At 30.1% G+C, this 10,830-nt stretch overlaps 2 protein-coding genes across 3 annotated transcripts; one reads left to right on the forward strand and one right to left on the reverse strand.

Annotated features, from left to right (window-relative positions):
* Positions 1-1,541: 1,541 nt before the first annotated feature.
* Positions 1,542-5,870, reverse strand: LOC126886979 (uncharacterized). Of its 2 annotated transcripts, none has more exons than XM_050654201.1 (2): positions 5,789-5,870; positions 1,542-1,816 (listed from the first exon to the last, which is right to left on the reverse strand). In XM_050654201.1, the coding sequence occupies exons 1-2, from the start codon at positions 5,843-5,845 to the stop codon at positions 1,559-1,561; spliced, it is 315 nt and encodes a 104-aa protein (XP_050510158.1). In that variant the 5' UTR covers positions 5,846-5,870; the 3' UTR covers positions 1,542-1,558. The 2 variants fall into 2 exon arrangements, with proteins under 2 accessions (XP_050510158.1, XP_050510159.1); XM_050654202.1 differs by lacking the exon at positions 5,789-5,870 and adding an exon at positions 1,872-2,716.
* Positions 5,871-5,982: 112 nt separating this feature from the next.
* On the forward strand, positions 5,983-7,096 carry LOC126886978 (uncharacterized). Its single transcript, XM_050654200.1, has 2 exons — positions 5,983-6,342; positions 6,546-7,096. Exons 1-2 carry the CDS (start codon positions 6,248-6,250, stop codon positions 7,042-7,044), a joined length of 594 nt encoding a protein of 197 aa, XP_050510157.1. The 5' UTR covers positions 5,983-6,247; the 3' UTR covers positions 7,045-7,096.
* Positions 7,097-10,830: the final 3,734 nt, after the last annotated feature.

Below are 10,830 nucleotides of genomic sequence, written 5' to 3' on the forward strand. Positions count from 1 at the left end.
TCAATAATTGGGTTCCTGGGAATTTTTCACTAATTAACAAAATTTTTTTGTCGTTTTTTCTTCTTCTTTTTTTTTTCTTGGAGTTTAATTACTAGAGGCCCTGTTAGGGTTAAATTTTATTAAGAATGTCGAATCTCTGAGTTGTAGATTCTAGACCTAAAAATATTAAGATTTAACTAAAATCTCTTAAATAAAATGTGGCTACTTACTGAGTTACAGGGTGTTTTATTTAAAAATTTAAAAATTATTGTTACCAAGTACTTTAAAAATATTTGACGTATCCTTATCATACTTGGCAGATAGTGTGGCTATTATACACCCTACTAAATTGTGATTAGTAAACGTTTCTAGCTAGTGCTAAAGGCGTACGACAGGGGATAGTGAATGATTGACCCTTCCCAAATTCTACGCCACTGAGGGAATTACTATTGTAGCCAAATTTTTCGATTCTCCAATACTTTGTATGTAGATAACTTTATTGGTATCGATAAAGTCATCAGTTTGAGAGATATTGGAAGTTTAAAATAAATGAATGAATGAATAAAAATAACTATGCCGTTTCATTTTTAACGTCCAATATCTCGAAAACTATTGACTTAATCGTTACCAGTAAAGAGTGTATTATTTACATAGAAAGTATTGGAGAATCGAAAAATTTCGCTAAAATAGTAATTCCCTCAGTGGCGTAGAATTTGGAAAGGGTCAACCATTAACTATCCCCTGTCGTACGCCTCTGGTAGTAGCTAGAAACTTTTATTTATTACAATTTAGTAGACTGTATAGTACCCACACTTTATGCCAAGTATGATAAGGATACGTCAAATAGTTTGAGAGTACTTGGTAAAAATAGTTTTTAAATTTTTAAATAAAACACCCTGTAACTCAGTAAGTAGCCACATTTTATTTAGGTGATTTTTGACCTATCTTAATATTTTTAGGTCTAGAAGTAGTATAGCAGACGGGGTTCTAACTCACTTTGGTAACCTGTCCATCAGGGTCTCCGAAGCTGATGGACAGAAGAGCCTCCTTTGACCTTGGGGGTGTACAAGAATTACAAGAAGTGATCGTCAATGACCAGAGGGTTGTAAGAAGTGGTCGCTTATCTCTACATCTCTTCTTCTTTCCCGAAGAATTGTCACCTTGTCACCTGTCTCACCTGTATTTTCTTTGTCTTAAATGTTATGAAGAAGTAAAAGAAGCGGTCGGCAATGACCAGAGGGCTGTGTATTTGACCACCTTGTATATCGAGTGCAAAACTCATCGCTTATCGCTTCATCTCCTCTTCTTTTAGTTAAATTTGTACAGGGTGATCGAAATTTGAGACTTTAAAATTGTTTTTGTAGGTGTTGGTGAGTAAAAAAAAGAACTTGTGTGACTTGCTTAGTCGTATCCAACCCAGCCTAGCCTAGCCTAGCCAGATAGAAATGTTTTAAATTTGGAACTTAAAGAAAAAGCAACGTACCAAATCTAAAAGTTTATTATACAAGATCGATCAATTTACATTTTTTTTTTTTTGAGGAACTGAAAGAAAAAACAACGTACCAAATCTAAAAGTTTATTATACAAGATAGTTTAATTCATAATAGTGATACACAGCTATGTCGTTCCATAAGGTTGTTTTAATATCCATCCAATACGACCACGTCACCTGATCAATGTACCGGGCCCAAATTAAGTCGTCTCTGTGTAGTGGATGGTCATCTGGTATTTGGGCATTGTAATTTTTTCTATAATTAAAATCTTCATCGGACAAAATCTCTTCTTTAATTTTAAGTACACCCACACCAGAAGCTGGTAATGGTCGATGGATTAAGGGCTGAAATAATAAAAAAAATTAATCACTAATAGATGAATATTTCGTACTAGTGTACCTTTTTATGAATCAGGCATAGTTTCATAACAATACATATTAGTGTCCTTGTGAATTTCTAAGGATCTGTCACAAAAACAAAAAAATCTCTTACAATCAAAACATGGTATTGTTCCATATGTTTTTGTATCCCAGAAGATTGTAGGTAGAGTTTGAGGTATTATGGTTTTTTCAGTCTTAAATTTTAATTTTACAAATCGTTTTTGGTCTATGAAAACTGCCTCCCATTTATTTAATTGAGACTAAAATAAAAAGGAGCTTTATTTAAAAACATATTTTATTCAATGTATAAATACCGTACCAGCTGAGCTTCGTGTTGAGTGGCTGTAGATTAATTAAAAAACGATTTACAAAATTTTATAAAATAATAATAATAAATTATTTATCATTGAAACCCCATGGAAGAGTGTCAGGGGATAAATAATTTATTATTCTCTTATCATCGTATGGACTGAGTGCTACCTTTATTTGAGACATTGTATAAACATCATGCTTTTTCGAAATGATTGAATTTTGGTAAATTTCCACTATTACTTTATTAAATAAACTTGCATAATAATCATCATATGACAGTTCTTTTAATGCAGATTTTTTGATTCCTTTAGCCTTTTTTATTTCCGCTTGCTGATTTAAAATTTTCATAGTGTACATTTTCGAACGTAATCCTATGAAGTGTGTCATCAATTCCCCTTGGTTCTCATCTTTCATGAGACCTAATACTTTTTTATTCCGTAATGGAATACTATATACATTATCCTCTTTGTAGTCTGATGTGTCAAATTTGTCAATATCTTCTTTAATATGTTTATATAAATCATCAACAAAAAACTGATATATTAAACTATCTGTATCGGTATATAACAATTTTGCTTGATCTTTAAATTTTTTTATGACATAATTATAATGAAAGTCATATAAAATGGTTTTGGAAATATCCAAAATACACATCCCTATATATATTGGTTTATTAAAATTGACTTTTTGTTTTGTCATTTCAATTATTACAGTCTGTTCATCGAAAATAGTACAACTATGAAAATTAGGTTGTGAGATATAGAAATTTGCTCCATATCTTCCATTATATTTGTTAACAATTTTTATTTCTCTATGTTTTCTTACATTTTCAATACTTTTTCCGTAAGGGGCATTGATAAAAAGTTTAAATAAGTTTTTTTCAAATTCATTTTTGCTTTTCTTTCGCAAGTCAATGTTTAGATCAATATATTTTTTTAACCAAGGGGATTGTTTAAATTTCAAACATCGATGAATTTTTATTATTTTCAAACCTAAGCTAACAATCTGTTTCAAATATATATAATGAATAACATATTTTTTTTTATCGTACAATGTGGTTAATAATTTAGGAATTGTTGAATTAGAAGATGGTGGGATTATGTGTTCAGGACAAAGAGGCAAATCTTTATGTAAATTAAAAAGTTCTTTTGGATATTCGATGTCTATCTCAAGTATGTATCCATATTCTCCATCATTGGGACAATCTAATATGTTTTCCTTATAAATATCAGTCAAATTAATCCATTCAAAGCCTGCATATGGCAACGCGTAACTCATCGCTGTACCATAAAGATTATTAAAATCCCAATATATTAGATAAGAGACTTCTTTATCAGGATTGTATTTATCTTTCATATATTTATTATTAGCTTCTCCATATCTATTACTACATTGTGAAACTCCTCCTCGTTTTGCTTTTTCAAAAAACAAAACCATCTCACTCTCTCTTAATAATTCCAATTCGATATTGGTTACTTTTAACATAGCATCAAAGGCTAATCCTGGTAAAGTATAATAATGAAGACTATCCAATCCATAAGTTTTTAAACACATAGATCGAAAATTCTCAAAAATATCAGTCAAAAGTAGTACGTCTGTTTTTAAATACAATTCTGCATATTCCTGCAGGTTTTTTATCTGAAATCTAGTCCAAACGTTGCAGGCATGTTGATAGTCCTCTTTAGTAATTCCCTCGTTATTGACTTTACTATAAAAATCGTCAATAGATGGAAGACAAGTGACCTGTAACTTCTCCCAACTGTCTAAATACTCATAAGGGAAAATACCCTTTCTTTTAACCAAATTAAACTTCGAATCATCATTAAAATATCTGCGTGTAATATTTTTTTGGTTATCATCTAGATATGAGGAAAGTTGATCTAATGAACAAGACATAAATCTAAAGGAATCAATAAATCTAAAACTAATATTAGTGCCATGGATAAATTTGGTAAATGATATATACCTCTCTTTGTTTATCGGTAATAGTGATAGATGTCCTTTTATATCAGAGTTAAGACTTTTAATTAAAAAATGGGCGTCGTAGCCAGAGAGATTATGAAATGTGACAGGAATTGTGTACGAAGTCCTATAATTACTGGAATTAAAATCTTTCTGTTCTTTATCAGTTAATGTTATAACTTTTTGAAATTTTTGAAATAAATTTTCTCTATATATTTTCCAAGCAATCTCTTCCAGTTCTTTTACAAACCATGTTTGACAATCACGACCCGTATATATTTTAAAATAGGATAAAGAATCATCATAAGAACATTTAAAATAATAAGCTATACTGAAAGCTTCATGCTTTTCAGTGAAACAAGTTTTCAAATTAATATTATTATTACATTTGGTAAGAATACTTTCAAGATCTGCATATATAACGAACGGAACACGTTCTTTGTGATTAAAATTTTTAAATTTCATTATATAATTTTTTTCGGTAGGTAAAACCATTTTAACAGAATTTAGCTTAAAACAATCGTCTAAATGATTTTGTAAATATGTCTCACTACTAAAATGATTAAAACATCGCTCACAAAACCATTTTTTATTTCGAATGTTCCCAATGTTTTTACCACATAATCTTGAAAAATGTTTAATATAAGCAAAATGAAATACCCTCTGTTTTATGTCCTCCTCCTCATCATTATCATCACTTACACTATTCTCCATGGCATTTAATACAAGTAGATTTATACGAGGAGAAAAATTTGTCTGGCTAAATATCAAAGGTAGAATTTCGTTTCTTGTTCCTAATGTAAAGACATTTATAGCAAGTTTATTTAATTTTTCAAATTTTGGAATATCTTTAAGATCAATGGGAAAACTGATGTTATTAAAGTTTAATATTTTACTAAAGTGAGGATAGGATGATGTTCGGTCAACATTTTTTGTGGCAGGATGTAAGGCAGCAACAACGGACCAAAGAAAACAATAAGGATCAGAATTCCTAACATTAATTACACTTCTAGTATTTTTTATAGACTTAGGTAGCTCAACGTATGTTGAAATACCACCAAGTAATGGATCATATTTGTTTATATTAACTTTTAAGTTTAAAATGTGAGATAGTGCCCATCCACTGTCTTTTTCTTGAAAATCTTCAAACTTTCTTAAAACTCGATCTATACAATTGATTTTATACCAATCCTTTATGTTTGTATTTTGATCAATTATTTCATTTTTCGTGGAAAAATGTTTAACAGACGTTTCCCCATCTTGAGGTTTGATGAAAAGTCCATAAAAAATTACATTAACTTTTAACATACATGAAACTAAATTTTTCTTAATTTGAACTGAAAAACTTTTAAAAGCCTTTTCCATAAATAGTTTGGGGTCTTTATATTTTAAATTTATAATAACGCCTGTCTTAACTCTGCTATTAAAACAAGATTCCAAATCCTGCCACAATAACCCTCTATTACTATTTTTTCTAACATGTAATCTGTTTTTAAAATTTTCTACATAGGTTTTAAGGATGGACATGTTCGCCTCTACACAATGAAAATTTCTAATACAGGTAGCCCTATTTTTTATACATTTTTTTAAAAGTAAAATTTGTTTTTTCAAATATTTTATATATTTTTGTAAATCAGTTTTAGTTTTAATTAATCTACTTACTGTTTCAATCTTCTTCACCATTTCAGTGGAAATTTCATCGATCACTTTAGCACTCATGTTGACCAAAACGTTATACAGACCAAACCGTTATACCAATAAAATCCTGTATTTATGCATTTCAGAAAAAAAAATACAGTGACGCATTTCTACAACACGCTATTCAACGTGATTATATTATCGAAAACACATTGAAGGTTAACGCTGACGTTAATACATTTTTAAGTCAAATAGTTCACGAAAATACATTATATGCAGATAAGCACATTTTATTCAAAATAAGCAAAGTTTGTAATAATAAACGTTTTAATGATAAACATGTTTTCTGCATTTCAATAAAGATCAAATAGGTCAATGATATCACTGACGTTAATTTATTTTTTTATTCTTACTACTTAAACTCGTGTAATTTTAAATGAATCCATCAGTTAGTCAGTAAACGAATAACTAAACACTAGCAAAATGACCGGAGTACCTTGTCAATTAGTGATTATTTCCGAGGATCCAGATAACTTACCAATAAAGGACGCCTTTGTTATTGTAAAGCAGTTATTTATGTAAGTATTTTACTTATTTAATTTTTTATTTGTTCTACATGATTTTATTTCGTCTGACTGTTTAATTTTTTTTTTATTATGAATATTTTATTGGAGCATTATAAGTTATTCCAGATCATTACATTTGTAAATTTTATGTTCTGATTTGATTTCTGATTTTCTTTGAAAGACTGTTGGTTGATTCTGTTTTTTTTTTATTTCAGATATGGTGTAGAGGATGTGTCACTTAAGGGAGATAAAATATTTGTCAAACTATCGTACTCACCTAATAATAAGACATTAAAAAAGAAGTTTGGATACCTTCCAATAAGGTATATGAGAATTAAAATAGACAACGAGGAGGAGTTCCATGTACTGGAAGATATCTGCAAAAGATACCGCTTCAACCTTCTGGACGATGAGGTGGAGGAATTTGAAAGGTACCAAGAAAAAAAACAGCTGGTGGGTATAAAGCGACCATTTCTTTCTCCTCCTCCTCCTCGTCCTCCTTCTCATTTTGGTCACTCTTCTCTTCTACCAATGACTTCATCTTCTACACCAACGAATTCAACTGCTCCACCAACGAATTGGGCAACAACATCAGCAGAATCACCAGCAAAAAAACAAAAACGAAAAATGACGAGGACGACGACATCACAAAACCCAGAGGAGGTACTAGATCTTGACGAACTTAATATAGATCATTTCCTGAGTCAGAAATAGAAAAATTGGGAAAAAGTATGTAGATTTATTAAATAAAATGCGTTTTTAATTATTATCTCTTTTATTTCTCATTTACACCTTTTACTTGATTAAAAAATAGTGATCAATCTTTTTGCGATATCGACCATCATTTATGTCGCTATCTTTGAAAATGGATAAGAATCCGTAATTTTCATTCCAACATATTGAACATATTTTTTTTAAATCTTCAAAAGTCATATCTGTTCCAACGTGATCGTTGTAAATGTGTTTTAGATTTAAATCGTCTTGTTTAAATACAATTAAAATATTTGCATTGTCTCTTATAAGATGCTTAGGTATTTTTGCATAACTCTGACTCAAATAAAATGGATCCACCTGAGAATGTCGAGACATGCTAAAATATTCCCGAATAACATCTTGGTTGTCACACGCAACATCATCAAAGATAAAAATGGAATTGGGCTTCGCTTCAGATGGGTGCATTATATCAGTACTTCCACTGTAAGTATAATATCCTATTCCTTTAATTGGTTCTAATAAAGTTTCTAAATATTTGTACTTTGGTTGCATTAATGATTTTGAGTAAATATACACATTTTCAAATTTTACTCCATTAGCATGTTCCAATAAACTTATCATCACATTGGTCTTACCACAATTTGAAGGACCAACTATAAGACATCTAATAGTTGAAGGAAACAAAACTCCATGCTTTTTAAATTTATTCTCAATTGGCTCCAATAAATTATTCTCCACATCAAGCGTAGTCTTTTGTTTTACAAGCTTCATGTCTGGTATCAATTTGAAAATAAATGTGTTGTGCATCTATTAATAAAAGACCATTTTTAATTTTTATTATTTATTATCAACATTTTCTACAATATTTATACCAATAATGAATATTAAATACATTGTTTAGAGCACATTGCAAATTTTCATTGGTATGTTGAAAACACGTATGAGCTTTAAAAATATGTTTCATAGTTTCATCTGAAAGTATATTAGGTTCATCTTCTACACAATCAATGCGGTTTTCCATGAATTGTTCCAAATATTTCTTTGTTTCATGATTTCTCACCAATATTGTTTCATCCAGTATGTTGTCGTGTAAAAATTTTGAGATGTCTTCATATTTTAGATGAGTATCACAATGCCACGATTGCCAACTTAAACCATGGTTTTGAACAAATTGTTGTTCGATACATTTCATATACGATTTATTTACCATAGCTTCTGTTACTGGTAACACAACCATTCTGTGTATCATCTTTTCTGTAGTAGGATCTAAAATAGCAATTTCCCTGCAAAGAAAGACATCTTCCGCAGGAAAAGAGAAACCTTGGATATCTACAATGAACATGTTTTCACTCTCGATATTCTTTAACAACCAACAAAATCTTGCAAGTGGAATGTCTTTTAAATATTTTTCTATCCCCACTTCTTATATTACATCACTTTTATTTATCCAAGAGTTGTGAGAATCGTCAAAACCTAGCCACTTGACAAAAACTTTGTTTCCTTTTTTCTTCAATATTTTTTCTACTAAATAACTATCTTTGTGTTTAACTTTCTGCAATTGCTCTTTATAAAATCCTCCTAGAATTTCTTCACCTCTATAATCTTTTAACAAGTATGTAATAGGGTTCCCAAGTTTTATTTTATAAACAATGAAAATTTCATTAGACCAATTTGGATTGTATTTCTTGTCAAAAACTCCTCGATATTTTGAAATGCGTACATGATCACCGATATGAAATTTTTGACTTTCCAAATCAACCATTTTAATGTGATTGTATACAGTATTCAACAATAATTTTTCATGTTTCTTTTTAACATCAACCGGTTTCATGCCTATTGTTGTGTGAACTTTGTTATTGTATTCATTAACAACTTGATGTAAATTATTAATCCATTTGTAGTTACCATTGAAACTAAACTGTTTCCAAATCTTTGATTTAATCGTGCGAATAACTCGCTCAGCAATCGCAGCCTTTTTCTCACTGTATACATTGTAATGATTAATGTTATATTTTTTCAACAATGTTTTCATATATGGATTAAAAAATTCCGTTCCCATATCTGTTTGAAGATTATTTGGTGTTTGTTCTTTAAACACATGCTCCATACATTTAGCTACTTCGACACCTGATTTATTTTTCAGAGGTAAAGCCCATAAAAATTTTGAGAAACAATTTATTACAACCAAGATATATTTGAAATCTCTGTTTGTATTTGAATACTTTTGCATATCAATCAAGTCAGCTTGGAATAAATCATTAAGAGATTTTATAATAATTCTTCGTCTTTTAAAGTTAATTCTTGCAGGTTTGTGTAACTCATTAACAATATCTCTTTTAACAGACATGATATTTATTCTATAATGTTTGCCTCTTTTAGTTCTTCAATAATTGAATTTATTTCATTTGTATGTCCTGTATGCCCAGCTAACTGTGATGATAGTAATAACCTCAATCTAGCTACAAGTTCGTTTGGATCATCCCAGTGGACGTAATCTATTTTATTGTTGTTTACTTCCATAAGTAGTCCTTTACCTTCTGTTATTGGTGCAATTATTTTTTTATATTTTTTTAATTTACTACCATCTATCTGTTTACTTGATAAATAATGTCTTCTGTGAGCATTCGTAGCTACAACTATTTTTGCATAGTTATTTACATCTTGATCTGTAAAATTAGCTGGGTGTTTCTTAAACAAAAGCTCATATAATCCAGACGTACCTTTATATCTTTTGTTTTTTAAAAGAACATCAGCACCATCTATGTTGATTTCGGAATTCCCAATCAGCAGCTTTTCAGATGTTTCATCAAATCTAACTCCATATTTATGATCAAATTCTTTATTTAAAAAATCAGCCTGCATCTCTGTAATATATTTCCTAGGTAATGGATCATACTGATCCAAAAAAAGTGTACGTTCCTGGTTAGCTTCAAATCGAGTTTCAGAGTTTTTATCATTTTTAATCTGTTCTTTTATATCATCCACTTCAATGTTTTCTAATATAGAGTTTTTAATATCACTTGTTTCATAAATTTCATCATCATCCACTTCAATGTTGTCTCCTTCTGCTTCATCAATTTCATCATCCACTTCAATGTTGTCTTCTTTGATTTCATCATCCACTTCAATGTTGTCTTCTTTGATTTCATCATCCACTTCAATGTTGTCTTCTTTGATGTCATCATCATTTTTAATGTACCTTAAAGGTTCATATTTGGTTGTTTCATTTTCAGAACCTGAATTCTTATTCAACTTGGTCTCAATATTTTTTAAGTGTTTTGTAATTGGATTAAATAAATCTTCTTGGATTATTTGTCCTTGCTTTAGTTGTCTCAATTTACTTTGAATGTTTTTTCGTTTAGTTATAAGTTGTCTCTTTATATCCTTATTCATTGTAGGTATCAACCTCTGAACAGCTTTGAATCAGGTCTCGAACAGGTCTCGATCAGGTCTCGAACAGGTCTCGATCAGGTCTCGATCAGGTCTTGAACAGCTTTGATCAGGTTTTGATCAGGTCTTGAACAGCTTTGATCAGGTTTTGATCAGGTCTTGATCAGGTCTTGAACAGGTTTGATCAGGTTTTGATCAGGTCTTGAACAGGTTTGAACAGGTTTTGATCAGGTCTTGATCAGGTCTTGAACAGGTTTGATCAGGTTTTGATCAGGTCTTGAACAGGTTTGAACAGGTTTCAAACTGGTCTAAATATATTTGTTCGATATCAGAACAGTTATGAAATTATTTATTGTGTACATGGTGTTAAATAAGTATTACACAAAAAAAAAAAAA

Source organism: Diabrotica virgifera, chromosome 6 (genome assembly GCF_917563875.1).
Source record: "Diabrotica virgifera virgifera chromosome 6, PGI_DIABVI_V3a".
NCBI classification, from domain to species: domain Eukaryota; kingdom Metazoa; phylum Arthropoda; class Insecta; order Coleoptera; family Chrysomelidae; genus Diabrotica; species Diabrotica virgifera.